We start from the raw sequence: 25,693 nt of genomic DNA on the forward strand, positions 1-25,693 counted from the left end.
AAAAATTAGCCAGGTGTGGTGGCACATGCTAATTCCAGCTACTTGGGAGGCTGAGGCATGATAATTGCTTGAACCCAGGAGATAGAGGTTGCAGAGAGCCGAGATGTGCCACTGAACTCCAGCCTGGGTGACAGAGTCAGAATCTGTCTAAAAACAAAAAAAAGTAAGTAATCTATTGAGTAAGACATCAAACTATAAATGCATGTCTATTTCTGATACATTCTAATTTTAAAAGTTTATAAATTCATTTTCACATCAATTTCAATTGGAGGGAGGAGGGAGAAGAAACAATAAACTTACACTATCCTCTTTTTCTTTCATTTTAAGAAACAGACACTTTCCCTCTAAATTGTCAGCATAAAGGAGGTTTTAAAAACTACAAAAATTGGGAAACCAATCTGATTCATCTGGCTATAGATATCAAATGAATGTCAGGCTTCAAGAGGGTAATGTGGTAATATCAAACAGGTAGCAAAAATTATGCATTGAGCACAACCAGGACAGTGACAAGAAAATAATTTGGGGATAATTACAGATGCCGCATTAAATAGAATGTGAAAGATGTAAAACTCAAATCCCCTTTTAAATAAATCTTATCTAAAAGAAGGATTATAGAAAATGGGAATGTATGATTTTTTTAATAAAACAATTCTACTTCAGTGCAAATATGTAGTCCAAAACAACAAAAAAAGAAAATGTCTTATGTGACTTAGCACGAACAGTTTCCACAGCCTTTCACACTATTGACAATTTCTTCTTGTAGTTTCTTTCTTTCCTCCTCTTTGGATATATTTTCTTTCTTTGCTTCCCATTTGGGGTTATCATGGTTCTGCACACGGCTGCTCTGTGTATGCCACATTTCTGAATAGATACTATGAGGGTTAGCAAGCAAACCATGGTGGGTACCACGTTCGGCTACCTTACCCTAAAAAGCAAACACATGAGAAACACGGAGAAAGGTCATTTAACTAGCATAATAACTGAAAATACCAAATACTTTCTAACTAAGGATTTTGAAGGATTTGCATTCATTAAAATACTTCTCCCAATTCCTCATACACAGTATAAGTGAAAAAAAATTTAGGTAGGAATGCTTTCCTTCCTGTTGAGCTATCCAGTGCCAGTGAACAAACAAAAGGCTATAAAATTTCTAATACCATAAACACCATTTTACTTAAAGGAAATAAAATTGTAATGTTTCATTTGTCATTTTGAAGGGAAGGTTAAAATGTAAAAAGGTGATATTTTCCGTAATCAGAAAATATTCAAATCAAAAGCACTGCTATTTACACAGGCATTTAAAAGATTTAAAAATAATATCCTTAAATCCTTATGTGTACTTTGAAATAAAAAAGATGAAAAGTTTACTTCTTCCAGCAGCTGTTTTTGTTAACAATGGTTATTAAACTTAACACTGCAAAGATCTGGTGGTATAGATTCCAAACTCTGATCTACAATTAATTTGTTTCTTGATAGCTATGGTTAACCATGCTGAGAGACAAAAGGAATTCTGTCACTTTTACTGGTATTCCTGGGAACAGGACTTTTACAATAAACCCTTAAGTAAAATAACTGAAATTTGTCTGTGCCTACTTTTAAGTATTTACATGTAAGGTTATACTGCTGTTTCTTGATTTATTCATTTCTGGCATTATCTACTAACTCCCTATTATGGAATACGGAGATTCAACACTCATACTATCCCACATTCCCACTACTCCATCATTTACTCTCCTAATAACATCAGTTACGTCACAAATTTTGATTCAGTGTTTACCTTATTACGACTATGTAAGTATTCCCTGCTTAGCTAAGTAGGTACTAGGATTATATATACATTTTCTTATATAGTCTTTTAATCCTGCTAGACTTAGTAACTTGCTTGTTTCTTTTTCATTTGCTTAGTTTTCTATGTCACTATTGGAAATCTCTCCAAAGTTTATTACAGAATTACAAAACCCTTTTCAACAGTATTTTTCTCATAATCAACTACATTAGGTAATCTATTAGTTTATTTCCCCCCACCACCCAGAGATATTTCCTTCAGAGCTTTTAGGTTGTTTTCTACATCCTCAACACTGAAGTTGTATGATAATGTGCCCTGATATAGCTTTATTCTTCCTTTCCATTCATTGTGGTGGGTACTCAGGCCCTTTCAATCTAGAAACTCTTGCTCTGAAGTTCTAGACACTTTTTTGGTATTACTTTCTATGGCAAAAAACACAATAACTTTTGCAACAACCTATTATTTGACAATTTCCTCCCCTGTTTCTGGCCTCTCTAGAACTACCACTAGTCAGATGTTGGACTTTTTAGACAAATTCTCTTGTTTTCTGATCTTTTCTCTATATTCTCTCTCTTTTGGAGATTTTCTCGACTTTATTTCAGCAAAGACATTTCTCATTTCTAAAATCTTGTTCTCAGGTCGTTCCTTTATTTATTTATTTACCAAACCCATTTTAAAATTTTGAAATATTTCAAGAGTCATACAATGAACAACTCTATATGCTTCTCCTAGTTTGGCAACCGTTATTTTTTCTTACATTTGCTTTCTCCACCTCACCTTCTCTCTATATATACATTATTTTTTTGCTACACCATCTGAGAATGAGCTGCAGACATCATTACATTTCACCCCTAAATATTTCATTAGCATGTATCCCCTAAAAACAAAGACATTCTCCTATATGACTTAAATACAACTATATCACACTCAGGAAATTTAACAATGGCTGGCCATGGTGGCTCATGCCTGTAATCTCAGTTCTTTGGGAGGCTGAGATGAGAGGATTGCTTGAGTCCAGGAGTTTGAGACCAGCCTGGGCAACATGATAAGATACCTGCCCCCGCCCATCTCTACCAAAAAAAAACCAAAAAACAAAAAACCCAACAAAAAAAACTGAACAATGATATGATATTCTTATTTAACATACAGTCCATATTCAGACTTCATCGATTGTACCAATAATGTCCTTTATACTTTTTTTCCATCTAGGATCCAATCAGGATCAACGCATTGAATTTATAACAGCTTTGTTCTAGTCTGTGTGTGTGTGTTTGTGACGTTGATATTTCTAAAATGTCCAGTCCTGCTTTTAAAAGACTGCCCTTCAATTTGTATTTGTCTAGTTGTTTCTGATTATTAGATCCAGGCTAAACTTTTGTTTTTTTGAGATGGGATCTTGCTATATTGCCCACGCTGGTCTCGAACTTCTGGGCTCAGGTAATCCTCCCACCTCTGCTTCCCAAAGTGCTGTTATTACCCGCATGAGCCACCACGCCCAGCCCAGGTTAAACATTTTGGGTAGAAAGAAAAGATAATATATCTTCAGTGCATTACATCAGGAGGTACATGAGTTCAATTTTGCTCCATTACTGATATTAGGTTTGATCATTTGGTTAAGGTGACATCTACCAGTTTCTCTATTTCTCTATTTTCAAGGTATTTTTTTCTCTAATTAGTAAGTAATCTATGGTAATTGTAAACCGTGCAAATATTCTAGCCTCAATAGCTTTACACCACATGGTTTCAGCAACGAGTGAGGACCCTTACCTGAATCAATTATTACAATGGTGGCTGTAAAATGTGATTTTCTAAATTTGTAATTCCTTTTACATTTCATGTGTTATTTGGCTTTCTTCCTAAAGGGGAACTGTCCCTTTTCCCTTGATAATTTTTGTTTTAGCAGTATCATCATGGATGCATAGATGTTTTTTATTCAGTGTATTATAATTAATTAGTGTCATTATTCTTTTTATGCCCCAATTGGCTAGTGGGAGCTCATTCAAAATGGTTCCTGTGTCCTCATGACTTGTGTTCGTTAGTTTCCCTGACCCAGATCAGGAATCAACTACTTCTCCAAAGAGTGTTGGTTGCTTTTAGTGAGGAACAGTATTTAGTGCCCAAGATCTAGTTGCCAAGTATACTCATTACTACTGGGTTTTCACCGCTTCTAGGCCTCTTCAGTGAATAGAGTTAGGACATTTTTTTAAAATCATAAATTCAGACTGATAATTCTATTCCAATATATCGCAAGGGTCTCCTCTTCTTTGCCAATTCCATATTTGTATCTTTCTTCTCCCAAGAGATCTGTTTCCCAACATCAATGTATTTACTCATAAGCTCAATCTTACACTATACACAAAAATAGTCTCAAAATGGTTACCCCCACACTACTACCAACAATACACTAAGTTCGAATTTCCTTTGGGTTATTTTTGTCTTTAAAATATATTCCACGAAGGGTATATAATCAAAGTAATATGTTCAAAAGTTACTTGGCTTAATTCTATTTTTCTTCTGGGTGGTTATGTTAGCAATTTTATATGCAATTAGTTTTACTTCTTTCTGTTTGTATTTAATTTTTATTTTTCCCCTTGTTGATTTAATTTTATTTTTGAAGGTATAAAAATACTAAGCATGGTTCAAAAGTAAAATATTAAAACTTCATTCTCTTTTCTGTATCTAACCCTTTGTACCCGCATCCCATAGGCAGCCAATTGCTTTAGTTTCTAGTTTACCCTTTGAGTTTCTTTTTGCAAAAATAAGCAGATATACATATATTCTTTTTTTCCCTATCTTCTTTGCAAAAGGTAGCATGCTATATTCTCTTTTATATCTACTTTTTTTTTCCCACTTACCAATATATCCTACAGATCAGGCCATATAAGTTTCCTTTACTTTTTTTTTTGTTGTTGTTTTTAATTTTTGGAGACAGAGTCTCACTATGTTGTCCAGGCTGGTCTCCACCTCCTGGGCTCAAGTCATCCTCTCACCTCAGCCTCCCAAGTAGCTGGGATTACAGGTTACTTTTTTTTCTTCTGTCCTTATTTTAGAAATACTATATTTTCCACGATCTCTGAGCATATTAAGAAAGTCTACATTTTCCATTGAGTTCCTTTTTTTCTGTTTTGGAGGTCTATCCACTGACATTTAAGAATAGAGCATTGAAAGGCTGACTGGAAGCTCTGTGTGCATTACGATGCCTTCTAAACCAGTGGACTTCATGGTAGGATGATTATGTAGATATCTGGACATTTTGTTGGGGTTCCCAAATACAAGTATCTTTTTTTTTTTTTTCCTGGGGCTGCTTTTGTTTCTCCAGAGAAGAATCCTCCAATTATTTGCTGATGAGGAAAGGAGTAGTGATGGTAAAATAAACAACTGGTTGGCAAAGTTCTTGGAGCCAGTGGCACAAGAGGGCCTGTGGTCCTATCCTTTGGTATGTTTTGATTTTCAGTTAATCTCTCCCTTCATTGTTAATGTGCCTGGTGGTCTGCTTGTGTCCAAAGCCAGTAATTTCCTGATAAGTAAATCTCCAGACTCGTGCTAAGGAACTTTATTTCTTATGCAGTCTTACACTTAATTGTTACTTTCAACCTCATGCTTATCACCACTTTTCATCATACCTGGTGCCTTCAATTCCTGAGCCTTTTCAGGGGTCTACAACATGAATCAATTTGCTTTTTTTAAAAAATTGATGTCTCTCTCTTTTTCACACACAGTATTGAACTTTTTAGCTCTGCTAATCTATCTACTTACCAGTTTCCCCAGTTTGCTGATATCTCTTGTCCACTGTTATTTCCTCTCCTATTATTTTGTCCTTATGGCTTTATACTTATTATACTTATTTTATTTATTAACTTTCATTTTAGTATGGTTAGGGGAAGAAGAGATAAACAAATGTATCCAACCTTCCACGTTTAACTAGAAGTTCCCTAGATATGCCGTCTTAACATTAACACTACTATAAGAAATTGCTGACAGAACACAGGAGGTGACAGATTATTAGTCAAAGTTAAGGTCATATTAGTTTCACTAGAAAATGAAAATCTGTTATGTTCATAATCAGACAACTACAGAATCATCAAATTATGAATAATAAAGAGATTCTTCTTTAGACACAGTTGCTATGATCAGTAATAAATTAGGTCCAATTACAACCCAAAATCCAAGTGGCAATGGTATAAAATAAGTATATAGATACTATGAATTACATGGCATGAGGCAGGCGATCACATGCCTGCTAACATATTTTAACAACTTCTATTTGTAAAAAAAGGCTCTCACTAAATGGCTGCATAGAATCAGAAAGCTTATAAAAAAGTAGCAGATTTTATTTAATATTCTTGAACATCAATGATATAATAAGGTATATTTACAAAATTTCCCGTTTAAGACATTCTGGTACAACCATACCGGAAAAATCAGTTTGGTAATGAATGTAAATATTTAAGAACAAACCAACAGAAAGGCCTAGGGTCACAAGCATGCAAGCAACTTATGAAGGTAATAGTATACAAACCATAACACTGAATACCCTATAAGAAATTTTAGTGGAGTGAAAAAGTCCCTTTAAATAGTTCAATATACAGATAGTACATGAGAATGCTTCTCTCTAAACTCTTATTACACAGGTTTTCAAAATGTGACCAGGCGTGGTGGTTATGCCTGTAATCCTAGTACTTTGTCGGGGTGAGGCAGACAGGTCGCTTGAGCTCAGGAGTTCGAGACCAACCTGGGCAACATGGTGAAACCCCATCTCTACAAAAAATTAGCTGGGCGTGAGGCACGTGCCTGTAGTCCCAGCTACTTGGGGGGCTGAAGTGTGAGGATTGCTTGAGCCCAGGAGGTCGAGGCTGCAGTGAGCTGAGATCGTGCTACTGTACTCCTGGGTGACAAAGTAAGACCATGCCTCAAAAAGAAAAAAAAAAAACCAAAATGATAAAGAATTGAATATATATTTATTAGAAGGGAAAAATAATTACAGAAAAGGCTGAATGCAGGGTAGAAAACTGCATAATGTTAGAAATAATCAAGTACTAGGCGGGTGTGGGGAGAAGAGGTCCTTACAGGAAGGAGAAAATAAAAATTATTGCAATTTTCAAATCTACGCATCACAATAGTGGTACTCTGATTTGTCTAGACTTTTACAGTATACTCGTATAGTAATTTCCTTAGAAGAGATAAAGCAGGCTATATTTTTCTTACTTTCCCGAGAAGGAAAAACATAAAATAAAAATGACCATGTTTGAAAATGACCACTTTATTTTATGGTAATTTTCTTTTAACCATCAAGGGTATGTGCAGGTATTAGAAAAATAAAAATATATAATACAGCAAAGACACTGAGCAAATAGTCTATTCAGAGCAAAAATGAATGCAGAAAAGTTATTTTATATATGCACCATTGAAAACCTGCTTCTATTGTGAAGATTTAATGCTTTCCTGATTAAACTTTTGTTTGTAATACTTTAATAGAGAGTGAGTTAATATAGTTTATTCCTTCTTGGAAGTGACATGCATTATTTCCAATCAAAAGGGGCTAAAAACAGAATTTTATCAGGATTCAATCTCAACCAAATAATGTAAGAAACAATATTTAAGCTTCTTGTATCTATAACAATTTCCAGTGTTCCTCAAATACTAAACTTCAAAGTTAAATCTCTTACCTGGTCCAAGACAATGATTTCATCTGCATCAACCACTGTTGACAATCTGTGTGCAATGAAAATAGAAGTTCTGTGTTTGACCACATCCTTCATGGCACCAAGAATAGTCTGCAAGTTTGGTAATATGAAGAACAGGAGAAAATAAAAAGAACTATGTATTAGGCAAATGGAAATTAAAATAATCATACATTTCCTAAAGGAACACAAAAAATGCCAGTTAATCTTTTATTATGTAAATTTTATACTGATACCAAATATTACACCTAATCTAATAATTGCTAAAAGGAAGGGGAGAAAGCAAAAAGAGAAGGCAAATATGATCATATTATCATAGAAAAAAATTCTTTAAGATAGGCAACATTTCTCAAAATTACAAAATCTGGGAGAAAGTAGTAAACATTATAAGTAGTAAACATATCAACTCTCATGATAACAGGAACATAGCCACATATGTTTACCAATGAGAACAAAACTAAAATGAGGAGAGACTTAAGTGATAGGACAGACAGAAATTCAAAATAATCCAAAGATAGGGAGATTCAAAGACTATAGGAACATTTGCTTTTCCTTAGTTCAAACTCAGAGGACAGAAGGGGAAACAATGATAACTGTATATTTTTAACTGCAGAAACCTCTTTTTCAAAAGCATTCTGACTTCCTAATGCATCCCGGAAATATATTTTTGTTTATTCCCTGTAAAGTATAAGAGTTGTATATATATTCAGCTATACTTGGAAACCTGGGTCTAAGTACAGCAAGCTAGATGGAAACAGCAGTGTGGGGAATGGGGAAATACCCAAATTTCCTATGAATATTTCTGAACATTTTATTTATTAAAGGAATAAAATTATCAAGAGCAAATGGTTACCCAGGAAAAGATCTTATATTTTACTAGGGCAGACTGATAATAAGGTACAAGGCCAATACTAAGAAAGCCTGTTATGTTTGTGAGGACTCCTTTTTTAACCTTTAACAACTTAAACTCTGACATCCTACTGAAGACACTGGACTTTTTAAAAAGTCCCATTAAAATTTACCAAATCTTCCAATAACTCCTCCCCTTGGGGAGGTTGTCTGTTGGCTCTTAATGGGTTATGCTCTCTGACATAATAAAGCTGTATGACTCAAATAATGACTGTTGGTAGGTCTTTTAGTTTGTGGTAGTATGACACATTTTTAGGTAAAAAGTTCTTATAAGCATGTTCCTACTTTTCCTATGAATGGGGTCTGATCCTGCTTATGGTTCACTTTAAATATAACAAATCCCCAGGCTAACCAATTCACTTCAAAATTCAATTGCTTTAAATATGCTGCAGATCAAACAATGGGCCCTGAAACTTAACTCTGTATGCAAATATTATGTCACACAGCTTGCAAAGCTGAATTAGGCCTATCCTTCAACGCTAGGTTTACACTATGTATTGAATTAAAAGGTAGTTGAATGAAGGCAATTGACAAATGCATCTGTCTATCTTCAGTTCTAGATTAAGGGGATATGATAATGAAATTACCATTGTTGTTGAGACTTTTGTATGTAATGTAAAGATGTTGCTATGAAATCTAACGCAGCTGTGGGACAATGTCATGACATCAGTGTCACATCTTGGTGTTTCATAACACTTCCAGTGAAATGAATACAAATTGATATCAACACTGCAGCTTGTGTATGCCTGACTTGCATCTCATGAGTTGCTCCATGATAAGTGAAAGACTATCTGGTATGTACTATGTCACAGGTTTCACAATCACTTCCATGACTATTTTAATGAGTATTAAGTGGCAATAGGAGAGAGACTGAAACTTTCTTCCTTTGTCAGCATATCAGGTGATTCCTACAGCTTTGTAAGATGCAGGGGCAATGCAACAACAGCATAAGTTATCACATAGTTCCAAAAGGAGACACATTTGCAAATGGACTTAACACTGTGGTATTTCTAGTTCAATGCAACCTGGCATTCTTACCATCAACACTTGCCATATGGAAAAGGGGAGATAGGCATTTTACTCTATAGCACTTACTATTGAAGTTTATTTAAAATACAAAGTAATGCAGCCATTTTACTGAAACTTCCAAGTATTAAACATTGAAGAGCTAGTAATGGGATGGCTGGGTCATATGGTACTTCTAGTTCTAGATCCTTGAGGAATCGACATACTGTTTTCCATAATGGTTGAACTAGTTTACAATCCCACCAACAGTGTAAAAGTGTTCCTATTTCTTTACATCCTCTGCAGCACCTGTTGTTTCCTGACTTTTGAATGATTGCCATTCTAACTGGTGTGAGATGGTATCTCATTGTGGTTTTGATTTGCATTTCTCTGATGGCCAGTGATGATGAGCATTTTTTCATGTGTCTGGTGGCTGTATAAATGTCCTCTTTTGAGAAATGTCTATTCATATCCTTTGCCCATTTTTTGATGGGGTTGTTTGTTTCTTGTAAATTTATACCCAAAGGATTATAAATCATGCTGCTATAAAGACACATGCACATGTATGTTTATTGCGGCACTATTCACAATAGCAAAGACTTGGAATCAACCCAAATGTCCATCAGTGACAGACTGGATGAAGAAAATGTGGCACATATACACCATGGAATACTATGCAGCCATAAAAAAGGATGAGTTTGTGTCCTTTGTAGGGACATGGATGCAGCTGGAAACCATCATTCTCAGCAAACTATCACAAGAACAGAAAACCAAACACCGCATGTTCTCACTCATAGGTGGGAACTGAACAATGAGATCACTTGGACTTGGGAAGGGGAACATCACACACCGGGGCCTATCACGGGGAGGGGGGAGGTATTGCATTGGGAGTTACACCTGATGTAAATGACGAGTTGATGGGTGCTGACGAGTTGATGGGTGCAGCACACCAACATGGCACAAGTATACATATGTAACAAACCTGCACGTTATGCACATGTACCCTAGAACTTAAAGTATAAAAAAATAAAAATAAAAAAATAAAGAGTTTTATATTTTAATCATAACTTACTTCTTCAGTAATCGAATCTAACGATGAAGTAGCTTCATCATAGAGTATGACTGGGGGGTCCTTCAAAATGGCTCTTGCAATTGCTACTCTTTGCTTTTCTCCTCCTGGTAAAGGAAAAGTTCACTTTAAGGCAGCATAGTGCATGCATATTTTATGTTTCTAGTGTTTCCATTGATTACAACCACCACGTAATACATTGAACATTTCCCTATTCTCCTGATCACAGTTCATTTTACTGAGTTGTAGAGTTGAAGTTCATATATAATATCTTTTGACAAATTACATTCCCTTAAACATGAATGCACTACTGAATTCTGGCTTCATAGCAGGTGGGAAGAATGAGAATGAGGCAGGAAGGTAACAACTTTGATTCTACTATTATTATTCTACCAGAAGTATGCTCATTATGTGTTACTTTATATTACAGATAATTCTCAATGAACAGCAATCTCAGAAAATTTCAATGACAGAATTGACAATGCCAAAAAAATCAATATCTGAAACCTCAAGACATTAAACTATGAATAACTGAATTCGTCTCTTAAGATAAAAAAGTAGCATTCAGCCAGTATTCTCAAGGATTGTTTTTTGACAGAAAGCTATTATTTTTACAGCATTCTTCAAAGTTAAAGGCATATACTAGATATATCTTCCTTTATTTAGGTATTTACTATAGGTCTCTAGCATATCAAATTTTTAAAATAGAAAGGATATAGGCCCAGAAAAGTTAAGTGATTTGCTCACGGTCACCGAGCAAGAACCTGGACTAGACCCATTCCAGTCCAATGCTCTTCTTATCACAATGTGTAAGCCCACATTTATTCCTAAACACAAGAATAAATATTTTGAAAGTATTTCTTAAATAAATAGGGAAAATATGCAGTGAAATGTATAGAAACCTTTCTTTTATTACTGGGACTACTGTAGGTCTAAGGTCATCAATCTTATATAGAACTATAGTTGGAAGTACAGAAGATGGTACTCTGCTGACTATGTGCCTTTTAGCTTCTTTTCTTGTCTATTATACATTATCAATGTCTGAAAAAACATATTTTTCAGCTTAAGTAACCTCTTTAAGAAATAAGCTCTAACCATTATCTGGTACATTAAATATTTTTATTTTTACGTGTTCTACAATTATTCTCTTTGGCCTATAAAGGGGCTCCTTATTTTTAATATTAGTAAGTTTATATTTATGCTAGCCATATGCTTCCCCACCTCACAAGATCAAAATTCTCCTTACGAGGCAGGTACCATAAGTACTATCTTCCTGCCTACCTATCAACCCAGTAGCAGAAAGCTCCTCAAAGAAGTAGATATTCAGAGGAAGGACTGGTTTTGAAGTGCCTCTCAAATTTCAAGTGGAAACCAACTAAATTGTAATTCTATTCAATAGTATTTTGGAACTCGGAGAAGAAATGTCTGTTTATTCTCTAACATAATTATTAGCATAGATGCTAAATAATAAATTGTTCATTTTGAGAGGTATGGTTGTAAGGAAATGGGAAATAGGTAAGAATAAAATTTCTTTAGCTATTCCTATCCCCCACAGGCATGCAGAAAGGAAAAATAAGATTACAAAACAGAACACAGCATAGCTGGCTGAGGCAAAGTCATGCATTAAGAGGGCTAGTTCATATTACATGATAAATTAGGGATTGCCAGAATTAGCCAAATGGACACATAATTTGGGGGTGGGCCAGATAATTGGAAATTACTCCTATTAAAAGCAGTAATAAAGTGCAAATGTGGACTGGAATGATACCGGCATCTTATACTACCAGGTAATGACCCAACCAACTTAACTTGAAAGTAATCTTTGCTTAAAATTTTCTAAACCTAGCCCAAAACTTTCTAACAGACTGCCAATTCCTGGGAAACAGACCTGTTTATGCTTCATTTTTTAAACTTTCAAATCATTTAGCATAGTAGCTTGCACATAGTGTGTATCTAATAAATGAAGCCAGTTTGTAATGAAGAGGAATGGGGATTCGCTAAAATTCACATAGAGTATTTCTCATTCTATTTTTGCCTTACCTCTATCTATAATGGATACATTTCCTCCCCAAACTAAACTAGACATTGCTATACTTTTGAAATTCAAATAATTTGGGGGTAAAGAAACATTTTTCTGTGTCCTCCAAAAAAAATCAGTCATTTTAGGGTAATTCATTCTTAAACCTAGCAATCTCATAATTAAACATTTAACAAGAAATGTATAAGCCTCAAAATATCCTTGGCCACAGAACAAAGGACATGAAAATGAAGTTGGCTGTAAGGAAAATATAGCAGGTAACAGGATCAAATATAAAGAGGTCTAAAGTACTGAAAACATCTAATGATCTAGGAAGTTATGATGAGAGATATACACTATTCATTATCAAATTACTTCTCCCTACCCTCACTACTTTCCCAGGTAAAGAATGATATTGTTTTTGCTTTACCACGAAGACTATAGATAACAAGTTAGTAATGATCTGAGCATATTTTGATAACTTACTTAATATCAAACACCTACAGTGTTTGCAGCTGCAAGTGAAAAAAAAAAAGACTTGCATGACTTGAGAATAGTTACTAGTATGTTGAATTGGTTACAGTGAGAGCTAGGAGATTAGTAACCCAATCAAATGTGACTCAATGAGCACTACATTTTGAAGTCTCTCATTACATTTTCTAAAACATGGCTCTGACAATTAGAGTTTGAAAGAAGTATACAAGAAGGGGGCAGGTCTAAAATCTCTGATCACCTGAAAGCTTGAGTCCTCGTTCCCCTACTTGGGTGTTGTATCCATGTGGCATTCGAAGAATTGCATCATGAAGTCCAGCTAATTTTGCCACTGCATACACTTCCTCAGGTGAAGCACTGATGTTTCCATATAAGAGGTTGTAATAAATAGTATTATGGAAGAGGACAGCATCCTGAAGCAGATATACTGAATGAATATATATCTATATCTATATCTATCTCTCTCTATATATATATGTTCATTATTAAAAACTCAAACAGTAAAGAGACAAAGGCATAAAGGGTAAAACATGACAGTCCCTTTCATCATCCCTCATCTGCGAAATCCCATTCCCTTACCAGGGGTAGTCATCATAAACAATTTAGTGTGTATCATTCCAGACTTGTTCCTGCGAATTTATATATATAAACATATGTTTTTTTCCCTCCAACACAAGTGTGGTCATTCTACACATATTATTTTGCAATTGCTTTTTTCACTTAACGTATCCTGGAGATTGTCCATGTCAATAACAGAAAACTAACTCATTCTTTTTAACAGTTGTATATTCCATACTATGGAAACATCATAATTTATGTATATATTCTCCTACTGATGGATATTAATGTGATTTCCAAATTGTTGCTACTACAATGTTGGAATAAAACTATGTATATGACTTTGTACACCTGTGTGTTTCTGTAAGAAGAATCCCTAGAAGTAGACTGATGAGTTAAAAGTTAAGCATACATTTATCCTTTGCTATTATTGCCCAAATGTCTTCCAAATATGGCCCTACCAGCAACCAATAATGTATAAGTACACACTACCAATGGCATATGAGGGTGCCAGTTCCTCATATATTCAGAAACACTGGATATTAATAATTTTTAGTTGTTGCTACTCTTAGGGGAAAAATGTGCTTTTTGTTCAAATTAGCATTTCCCTAATTACTAATGAGGTTTGAATATGTTTTCCTATTTTCTAAGAAGCTTTGACATTGGCATTAAAACAGAAAACAAAGAATTTATGCACTATATATATTTTTGGAGAAAGTTCACTTCAAGCATTCATTTGGTATTTCAACTTATTCTCACATGGCACGCTAAAGTTAATTTTCTTCAAGTGAGCATCCATCCCCTATTTTTCTTTCAATCTCTAAATGGTTGGAAGGCTATGGTTAGGTGAAATAAAATGACTCCATTAGTTCATATTAACCAGGATACCCATCTTCCTGAACATCATAATCAGATCAAGAATTTCATATATTGCTTTAAACAGTATTTAAATCATTTATATACCTATTATTAATAAAATTTCTCATATTGAGATTATACTTAAACTCAATAAGCTCATTGTATAAACAGAAACTGCTTATTTTTAAATAATTTATATTTAGGAAAAAGCTAAATATGCTAGGTGGAAATTTTGAAAATATAAAAACTAATATAAAATAAATACTGATTTTTTTGTGTAATTTCTGCTAAATGGGTAGATTTTAGCTGCTCTAGCCACAAAAACATAGGTAACTGTAAGATGATGGACATGTTAATTTGCTTCTCTACAGTAACCTAATTATATGTATCTCATAACATCATGTGAGATATCTTAAATATATACATGTAATAAATTAAAACTTAAATAATCCATATTCCCATCATGTAGCAAGATCTACTATTACATTTTGATATTCTCTCCTATCTTTTTTCTCTACTGAAATGTATTCATCTAGTATTATAAAACCAGGATACTATATTTTGCTTGCTATCCTCCTTTTTAATACTTTGTATTTGCATATTTTTCATGACAATATTCTTTAAAAACACAATATTTATGAATGGCTGCATGACTCTGATCCTATGATAATAATGTAACCATCTACTTACTGTTGGACATTTACATTGTTTCCAACTGATGCTACTATAAATAATGCTGTAATGAACATCTTTGCATATAAAGACTTGTCCACATCTCTGTTTATTTCCTTACTAAAATCTCCTACAGGCAGAATTATTGGAATAAAGGGTATGAATATTTTTCAGGCACTTGATACACATTGCCAATTTGCTTGTCAGGAAAGCTGTATACTTCCACCAGCAAAACAAGAGATTGTCCATTTTACACAGTCTTGCCCAAACTGAATATTAGGAATTTCAAAATCCTTGCCAATCTGATAGATGAAAAAATGACACATATTCTGTTGTTGACTTAATTTATATTGCTAAGGCCTCCAATGAGGATGAGAGTCTTTTGTTTATTGATCATGTATATTTTCCCTTTGTGAATGTGCTACTTCTCAAAAGGATGAGGATAATTGTTACAAAGCCCAAGAGAATGGCAGGAATCTATTTACATGGATGAGGACACTGAATCCTAAGTAGTCACAGCTCAGAATCCAATTCACTTGACACACAGTTTAGATTAGTGTTTCTTTTTCTTTCTTTTTTCTCTTTTTTATTTTTGAGACTGAGCCTCGCTCTGTTGCCCAGGCTGGAGTGCAATGGCACAATCTCGGTTCACTACAACCTCTGCCTCTTGGATTCAAGCAATTCTCCTGCCTCAGCTTCCCGAGTAGCTGGTATTACAGGCGCCTGCCATCATGCTCAGCTAATTTTTGTATTTTTACTAGAGATGCGGTTTCATCATGCTGGCCAGGCTGGTCTTGAACTCCCGACCTCAGGCGATCTGCCTGCCTCGGCCTCCCAAAGTGCTGGGATTACAGGCGTGAGCCACTGTGCCCGGGCTAGATTAGCGTTACTTAACATACAATCTATGAAACATCTCTAACAGAATAACCTAGGAGGCGTTTTCAAAAAGGCAGGTTTCTGGGCCCCACATAGTCCTCCAAAATTGTAACTGGGGTATGTGAGAAAGAACTGGAATTATTAAATTAGATTATCTAATCCAATTTAAATGATATGATTTTTTAAAATTTATAAATGGTATTGTATATATTTAAGGTATAGAACATGATGTTATGAGATACATATAGTAAAATGATTACTATAATGAACAAATTAACATATCCATCATCTCACATAGTTACCCAATAATTTCTCTAAATGACTCATGCTAACATGTGGGATTTTCAGTGAAAAAGAGGACAGAGAAGAGTCCATGTGTGGGATCATTTGGGGGACATTTTGCAAGTCACATATCCCCATCCAATAACTCTCTTACAGTTCTTCCTCTACCCATATTTTGATCTACTCTCCCAGGGATTTGATTCTGGCCCCAGAAATCAACTTTATAATACATACTGGCTACAACTAATTCCCAGGTCTCTCTATAAGCTTTCATCATAGAAAAGCTCACATCCTATAAAGGTTATCTACTTCTTAACTTCTCAGACCTTACTTTGAATTTATTTTCCCTCCAAAGTAACACAAGAAATGTTTATTAAATGTTTAACATGGGTTAGGCACTGTGCTTGGTACTGAAGGCAAAGTGGTTAACAAGGCATACAAAATTGAGGTTGGCAGTCAAGCTACTTTGTAATTATTATAAATCCACTATGTTGAAAACTGTTCCAAATTACAATAGTAGTTTTCATTTTCTGAACAATTATGTGATAGATTTGGTATTTTACATTTATTATCTCTAATCCATAATAATAATTATAATAATTCTATCCTAAAAGATAAATGGCGTCCTTATTTTACAGATGAGAAAACGGAGGCCCCAGGCCACAGAACTAATGACGGTTAGAGATGGGGTTAGCATCCAGGTCTGTGCTCTTTCTATTCTATTATGCTATCATTCCAGGGCTTCCTATCATGCAGATTTTCCCTTCAAGTTTTTTTCCTTTCCTTTTTTAAAAAATCCCTTTTGGTACCAGAACTTCACTGGTAGGGTCTAATATTGACTAGTTCAGTAGCATATGTTGATCCCTTGATTCAAATTGTTCTAGTTACAGATTGATCAACCCAATAAATCTTCCAAAAATTTGTTTTTTTCTGTTTTTAAATACCTGAGGTACCACTCCCACTGCCCTCCGAAGGCTTTCCAGGCTCACATCTTGTATATTTTGACCAGCAAGATAAATGCTACCCTTTTGAGGCTCATAGAAGCGAAACAACAGCCTCACTATTGTGCTTTTCCTGAAATTGGAGATGAAGAAAGGTTATTTAGCTCCTATTAATGTTAGGAAAACCCAGTTTTAAACCACAGTAATCATTTTCATTATAATAAAGAAAAAAATATTACATTGGGAATCATCAGTCTATAATACAGAATTTTACAAATAACTAAATTACCCACCCTGACCCACTACCTCCTACAATGGCCACTTTCTTTCCTGCAGGGACTTCAAAGGATATTCCACTAAGGACTTTCTGGCTCTCAATGTATTCAAAATGCACATTATCAAAGGCCACGGTAGCTGTCTGTGGTGTGATCTGAAGGGGAGATGCCATCACTTTGTCCTAGCAGGGAAGAGAAAAAAAAGCCACTTTACACACTGCCTAGAGTACAGCTATGAAGACAATTTTCTAATTCACAGAAAGAAAAAGGAAATTATGGAAAAGAAGGAGGTTTATAAGTGGACTTAGACCACTTCCAAGCATGCAATTAAAGATTTGTTTTCTCATGCTTCATGGCCAAGGTAAAACAAACCCTGAATGTTTTGGTTTCTGAGCAACTTTTTTTGAGGGGGGGGTGGGGAGGGAGAAGGGATGATGGGCAGGGGAGGAATGGGGTTGAGGATGCGAGGAGAGGCAATCATACATTCTGTGTCATTATTAGATAACTAAATTCAGTGTAAGTACAAATAATTCAACTTAACAAAATTTACTTTCTAGTATAAGTCTTCATTAACATTGTAAGATTTTTATTATTTATTTATTTAATTTATTTATGCTGAGACGGAGTTCGCTCTTGTTACCCATGCTGGAGTGCAATGGCACGATCTCGGCTCACCGCAACCTCCGCCTCCCGGGTTCAAGCGATTCTCCTGGCTCAGCCTCCCGAGTAGCTGGGATTACAGGCATGTGCCACCACAACCAGCTAATTTTATATTTTTGGTAGAGACGGGGTTTCTTCATGTTGGTCAGGCTGGTCTAGAACTCTTGACCTGAGGTGATCCGCCCGCCTCGGCCTCCCAAAATGCTGGGATTACAGGCGTGAGCCACCATGCGTGGCTAGGTTTTTAAACATAGAAGTGAAAGCTCTAACAACCTCTTAATACAGGTGATAGCACCGCACTCCCCTGCCAATTCCTGCAAGTAAAAGAAATTGGGCTTGCTAACGTGGTGATGTAGGAATATTCCTAGAATAATCCTACTAATGGGATGATGTTCACATACTTTTGAAAAGGTGCTATATGGATTACTTACTTTAATTCGGGTGTCTACCTTGAGTAGAGTAAACAAGGTGTTCATATCTATGAGTGCTTGTCTAGTCTCTCTATATACAGTTCCCAGAAAGTTCAGGGGTAATGAAAGTTGAAAAAGCAGTCCATTCACCATCACTAGATCTCCAACAGTAAGGGTGCCTTAATATGCAATTGGCAGAAGAAAAAAAAGGGTATTTTAGATAAATGTTACATACTTTCCCAATTTAAGATAGAGAGGTTTATAGTCTATTATCACAGAACAAAATATTCTTAATCAGCAACAACTCTTATGTCAACTCAATTTCAAAGCATTAATCCATGATTTAGGTAATACAGGGAACTTAGTATATGTTAAGAGGAATGGGAAAGGCCTACCTATACACTATATATAATACACAAAAAAGAATGGTTTAAGTGAGGATAGAAATGGAAGGCTAAAAAGTTTCTCTTTTTTCCCTAAGACACTAGTAACGGTTTCTTTGTAGTGTAACATAGAAATTTAAAAATTAGTATACATTATAAATTGGAGAAAATAGACATCACGATTAAGGATGATAAACCATTCTGATGTACATCAAGTTAAAGGAAACAAAATGAAACAACAACAACAACAAAATGTTGTTGTGACCTAAATATGTGGAAAACATATTTAGGTCACAGTGAATGAATGAATACTAACTGAGTGGGGGTGGGGGGAGTTTACAGAAAGGAGGAGCAGACATTTACTTTTGAAGTGTTTTGCAAGTAAAAAAAGGAGTAGAAAGATTAAAAGGTTCCTGGTAATTCTTAAAAAAAGAGTGTTTGCAGTTTAGTCCTTTGAACTAAACACTAAATTAATTACATTGCTCTACAAGTCTACAAGAAAAATTAGAAAAACTAGATGCTAAAAAAAAAAGTTGTTCTTAAAAGATCAGGTAGTTACAAACAGTAATCCCAATCAATGAGTGAGCCAGCACTAAACAAAAGGAAGTTAAAAAACCATTATCAAACAATCAAGCAAATACATTCTGATACAAAGAGAAAAGTACTCCAAGGATGTTAAAGCACTTTAACATCCTTTATAATTAAGAGATACGCATACACATTCCTTTCATTAATCTTTATAAAAGTTGAACAGCCTGTAAATGTGATAGCCACAGACCCATTACCTGCCACAATTCCCTGACTGGCGAGCACCATTATAGCTGTTAAACCGACACTGAAAATAGCACTTTGACCAAAGTTCAGCATAGCCAGAGTAGAGGTACTTTTCAATGAAGCAGTCTCATACGTCTTCAAAAATCCATCATATCTCTGTGCTTCATATCTTTCATTATTAAAATACTACAAAATATATAAAAATAACTATGGGCAAGTATAATTAAAATTTATTCTCTTAAGTGATCAGTATACTTTTCATCAGACTTCAAGTATGAATACAATTTTGTACTGTAGATTCCATTTTAAAAATTGACTTTCAATATATTGTACTATGATATCCCTGCAGCTTTCCATAATGAATTGTATTTGAAAAGTCCACAAAATTCACCCAATGAACATTTACTGAATGCTTAGCTAATTCCAACCCAGATCTAAAACAAAATCTTCAATGACACTTCCTTCACAAAGCCTTCCCCTGAGACTCTGAATTGACAATTCCCACTACTCTCACAACATTATGCCTTCTTATCTAGTCACCTGCATACTTAAGTTCTTTCAGTATAGTATAAAATTCTGGGATAGCAGGGATTAGAAAGTAATCTTTTTTTTACCACCCTCCCCTGTGAAACCACTTAGAACACATAAGAGGCATTCAGTAACTATTTGTTAAATGGAAAAATGAACAAATAAATGAAAGAATTAATGGGAAGCACTATACTAGGCACTCTGAGGGATAGAAGAGAGTCAAGAATTTACATGCCAATTTGATTAGCTTACTGTTCATTCTGAATCAAGATGCTAACGGTATATAGTCATGCATCACTTAACAACGGAGATATGTTCTGAGAAATGCATACTTTAGGTAATTTTGACTGTGCAATCATCATAGAGTGTACTTACATAAACCTAGATGGTATAGACTACCACTCACCTAGACTATATGGTATAGCCTATTGCTCCTAGGCTACAAACCTGTACAGCACATTACTGTATTGAAAATTGTAGAAAACTGTAACACAATGGTATTTGTGTATCTAAACAAAGAAACGGTACAGTAAAAGTATGGTAAAGAAGATTTGCAATGGTATATCTGTATAGAGCACTTAGCATGAATGGATCTTGCAGGACTGAAAATTGCTCTAGGTGAGTCAGTGAGGAAGTGGTGAGTGAATATGAATGCCTAGGGCATTACCGTACACTACTGTAGACTTTATAAACACTGTACACTTAGGCTACACTAAATTTATTTAATATTTTATTTCTTCAATAATAAAATTAGCTTACTGTAACTTTACAAACAAATTTTTAAAAACTTTTTTACTCTTTTTAATAACTTAGCTTAAAACACAAACACATTGTACAGCTGTACAAAAGTATTTTCTTTCTTCATATCCTCATTATATAGGCTATTTTCTATTTAAGGTTTTTTGTTTTTTTTTTTACTTTTTAAACTTTTTTGTTAAAAACTAAGACATAATCACACACATTAGCCAAGACCTACGTAGGGTCAGGGTCAAATATCACTGTCTTCTACCTCCACATCTCCTTTTACTGGAAGGTCTTCAGGGGCAATAACATGCATGGAGCTGTTATCTCCCATGACAACAATGCCTTCTTCTGGAATACTTCCTGAAGGACTTACCTGAGGCTATTTTACAGTTAACTTTGTTTTTAGAAATAGAAGGCGTACACTCTAAAATAATGATTAAAAGTAGAAAATACATATACTAGTTAACATACTAGTTTATCATTATCAAATATTAAATGATGGGTAGCGCAGTAGGTTTGTTTCTACCAGCATTACCAGAAACACATGAGTAATAGAGTAACGAATTGTGCTACAACATTACAATGGCTACAATGTCACTTGCTGACAGGAACATTTTAGTTCCATTATTATCTTATGGGACCAACATCATAGATGCCAAAACATCATTATACAGTGCATGACTGTATTTATGAGCACTTATAAATTAATTCAGAAGGTAAAAATCTGATAGTACCAAACAAAAACTGAGAAGGAAAGAGGACAGTTTCTAAACAAAAGACAAACAATAAAATAGTATTATTCCATCACACCTAGAGATCATATCCTAACCCAAAGCTCTAACTTACAGTACCTATTAAATGGTAGATCAAATCTTAGAGCAGTGTGAAAGGCAGAGGAAAGTATAATTAAACATATTACCTTCACAGTTTCATAATTCAGCAGTGAGTCTATAGCAGCATTACCTGCATCATTATCTGCTTTGTTCATTTCTATTCTAAATCTAGTTCTGTAAGACAAAGATTTGCATAGGCATGAAATACCTGTTATAAAAGCATAACAATTTATAAATTTTATGTGGCTTCTAGGGAATAAATTACCTCCACCGTGTGACTGCAACTGTGAATGCTGTGTATGTACCAAGTGTTCCGAGGGTTACCAAAGCAAACTGGGCACCGCATTTGTAATACTAGAAAAGGAAGTCCAAAGAAGAAATGTGAAATAGTTATTGTTCTTGCCAAACAGTTTGTAATACACAACAGCAAATCTCAGTCAAAAGATTTTAACAAAAATATGGTGGCGGGAAGTTACGTATGTGAACGATGGGTGAAAAATCAAATACTTTAGAAAATCTACTTTAGGCAACAAGGGTAGAAAGTCAAACTGCACTTGCTACATCAATAGTACCATCAAATACTAATAGGAAGATAGTACAATAAGCCTAAAGAGGAATAAAAAATACATACATATATTTTTAACTATAAAAGGTAAAATTGCTAATCATTAGAGAAATGCAAATCAAAACCACAATGAGATACCATCTCAGATGAGTCAGAATGGCTATTATTAAAAAGTCAAAAAATAACAGATGTTTGTTGTCAAGGTTATGGAGAAAAGGGAACACTTATACGCTGCTGGTAGGAATGGAAATTAGTTCAGCCATTATGGGAAGCAGTTTGGACATTTCTCAAAGAACTTAAAACAGAATTACCATTTGATCAGCAATCCCATTACTGGGTACATATATTCAAAAGAACATAAATTATTCTGCCATAAAGACATATAAATGCCTATGTTCACTGCAGCACTATTCACAACAGCAAAGACATGGATGGCAATCAATGGTGGACTAAATAAAGAAAATGTGGCCCATGTACACCATGGAATACTATGTAGCCATAAAAAACAAAATCATGTCCTTTGCAGCAACATGGATGCATCTGGAGACCATTATCCTAATCGAATTAACTCAGGAACAGAAAACCAAATACCACGTTCTCACTTATAAGTGGGGTACACACGGACACAACGAGGGGAATAGACACTGGGGCCTATTGAGGGTGGAGGGTGGCAGATGGGTGAGGGTCAAAAAACTACCTTTTAGGTACTATGCTCACTACCTGGTGATGAAATCATTTGTACACCAAACCCCAGTGACACATAATTTACCCATGTAACAAACTTGCACAGGTACCCCCTGAACCTAAAAGTTGAAACAGAGAAAAAAAAAATAAAAGGTGAAATTGCCTAAAATGTTATGAATGGTGATGAGAAACCTAGATATTCTGAGCATATCAGTCCAATGCCATACATAAAAATCCCTGCTTAAAAAAAAACCTTGTAAGTACTAGTTGATGACTAATCTATGTGTAGAACTGAATAGTTATTTACAATAACAACATGATAAAGAATTTGAGCAGTCCATTGAAGTTTGTGGTAAAATACTTAAACTGCATAATGTTTCTGGCATCACAGAATTTTGCTTTCAAACCCATAGGCATGCAACAGTACAATAGCTTCAAATATTCAACTGCTACTAATATGAATTTAAGATAAAAGCTTGTTATGAAAAAATGTTTAACTTACCAAAACACCACTGACAAGCATCACTTCAAACATGATGGGAAGAAGATTAAATACCAAAGCACTCAGGACGAAACTGATACCCCTTGTTCCTCTGTCAATAGCCTTAGATAAAGCTCCCGTCTGTCTGCTCAGGTGAAAACCCAGATCCAGGTTGTGAAGATGAAGAAAGACATTTTTGGCTATTCTTCGGATTGAATTTTGGGCTACCTTGCCAAATACTGCATTTCGAACTTCGTTAAAAAAAGCAGCTCCGGCTCTTGATACACCATCTAACAATACATTCAAAAGAAAAAATAGGATGTAACAATATTAGAATCAAAGGAGTATAGAAATGACAAGCGTGCAGAAAATGTTTGTACAATGAATAATTCAGTGAATGAATATATCACAGAATATTTACAATAAAAGAAACCTAGAAATAATCTAGCCTAATGAGTATTAACTTTTCTACCACTATGAATCCCTTCAGTGTTATTTCCTCTAGGTTTCAAATGTTAAAATATTTTTTTCCAAATAAAATACTTAAATAATAGCCCACATGGCATTATTGTGGATAAATGTGCGTATCTGTTGAGGATTTTTATCTAATTTAATCTTCCTAAATAACAAGTGATAAAATTGAGATCCTGAAAAATCAAGTGCCTTGACTAAAGGCATACCCTTACTAATGTCTCCCAAATCTCATAGTGTCCTTTCTAATGCATGCACACAGCATTTATATTCTGTTCTTTTCAAACTGTAGATTTGTGTTATTACTAATGAATACATTTTAATAAAGCATTTATGTACATATATATTGTTATTTAGCTATTTCCTATTTAATAGCTAACAATGCCAGCAAGAAAATAATTGACCTTTGTGGAAATGGATGTTACAAAAAGCCTAACTCCTAGAAGTGGTTGTTATGAATTTAATGTCTTATTTCATACTATTGTTTTCTAGAACTTGTAAAAATCCTAATGTTATCATGGAATTTTTTGAAAGTGTATCATACAGAACAGTTTTTAAAAACACATACAAAACATCTCACATAAAACAACAAACATCCAAAATGCTAAGCTGTGTGTGTACTGAAAAGGTCATCTGCTCAAATATGATGAAACCTCCTTGAAGAAAGTCAACACCTTTAGACAGATTAAAGAATAACACATACAGCCAATCAGAACTGCTGTTGCCATGGTTGCAACTGTATTTGGTGCATCACTCAGGTTCAGCATGTTTCCCGACATCTGGTTGAGGCTGTCTACAGCATATTTAAACATGAAGGGAACCACAATATTCATGGCCTAAAAACATAAAAACATCAATCACCCATTATATATAAAATACTTATTTATAAAAGTACAAATATTTACCTTAAATTAGTACTTATGATAATGTTCACATATTTACCACTACCTGGTATTAGAGTGATTATCCCCATTCATAAAGACAGTATCTTTGACATTGGGAGAGCTGTCATTTCAGGCTTCATACTTCACACTGCCATGTTAATATTCATTTATAAGCTATGTGAATTAGTCAAATGCTTCTGCTTCCATGAAATCATCCCAGGTCTGCCACTGAAAAATGCTGTCTCCATTATCTAAAATCCTACAAAGCTCATGACACTACGGCAAACTGTCTTACACTGTAGTTATTTGTGTATGTATTTCCCTTTCCTACTGGATCGCTGAGGGTCTGTGCCATTTTACTTTTTGTCCCACCCATGCTGAATATAATGCTCTTATACCGCAGGCATTCAATACATATTTTAAAAATAATTTGGTCACCAAAATAATGGTAAACTAAATTACACAGCAAACCGGATCACAAAAGCAGATGAATTACAAGTATATGTGGCTGATTCACCTTTGGAAAAAAACACTGATAAATCCATTTGTCCTACAGAAAGCTTCTTTGCTCCAATACCATATAAAACAAAGCCCAATTATTATCAAAACTAAGCTTTCAATAATGCACCTATTTCTCCATGAGAATACATCAAAATAAAACTTAAAAAGAAAATTAGGAGTATGATGTTTTCATATATTCAAGGCAAATGTTTCATCATTCACATTCTATATTTTCTGCAGTTATAGTATCCAAAACATCAACCATCATTTAGGAACAGAAAGTTTGTCAGATTCCCAAAGTTTATTTGAAGAGATACACATTAATAACATGTGAAAACAATTCTATAAGCCTTA

At 34.6% G+C, this 25,693-nt stretch overlaps 1 protein-coding gene across 5 annotated transcripts in view; it reads right to left on the reverse strand.

Annotated features, from left to right (window-relative positions):
• Positions 1-619: 619 nt before the first annotated feature.
• ABCB7 (ATP-binding cassette, sub-family B (MDR/TAP), member 7) overlaps positions 620-25,693 on the reverse strand; it is a 112,742-nt gene continuing 87,668 nt past the window's right edge. For all 5 annotated transcript variants that reach the window (XM_011977759.1, XM_011977758.1, XM_011977761.1 and 2 more), the window contains 12 exons: positions 24,658-24,790; positions 23,505-23,773; positions 22,019-22,107; positions 21,840-21,927; positions 19,660-19,834; positions 18,513-18,670; positions 17,440-17,603; positions 17,150-17,279; positions 13,201-13,372; positions 10,454-10,557; positions 7,453-7,560; positions 620-925 (listed from right to left, as the gene is read on the reverse strand). In XM_011977759.1, coding sequence (XP_011833149.1) covers positions 710-925; positions 7,453-7,560; positions 10,454-10,557; positions 13,201-13,372; positions 17,150-17,279; positions 17,440-17,603; positions 18,513-18,670; positions 19,660-19,834; positions 21,840-21,927; positions 22,019-22,107; positions 23,505-23,773; positions 24,658-24,790 — 1,806 coding nt within the window. In that variant the 3' untranslated portion in view covers positions 620-709. The remainder of the gene's footprint in view (positions 926-7,452; positions 7,561-10,453; positions 10,558-13,200; positions 13,373-17,149; positions 17,280-17,439; positions 17,604-18,512; positions 18,671-19,659; positions 19,835-21,839; positions 21,928-22,018; positions 22,108-23,504; positions 23,774-24,657; positions 24,791-25,693) is intronic.

The sequence above is a fragment of the Mandrillus leucophaeus genome, unplaced genomic scaffold (genome assembly GCF_000951045.1).
Source record: "Mandrillus leucophaeus isolate KB7577 unplaced genomic scaffold, Mleu.le_1.0 Scaffold1835, whole genome shotgun sequence".
In the NCBI taxonomy this organism is placed as follows: Eukaryota; Metazoa; Chordata; class Mammalia; order Primates; family Cercopithecidae; genus Mandrillus; species Mandrillus leucophaeus.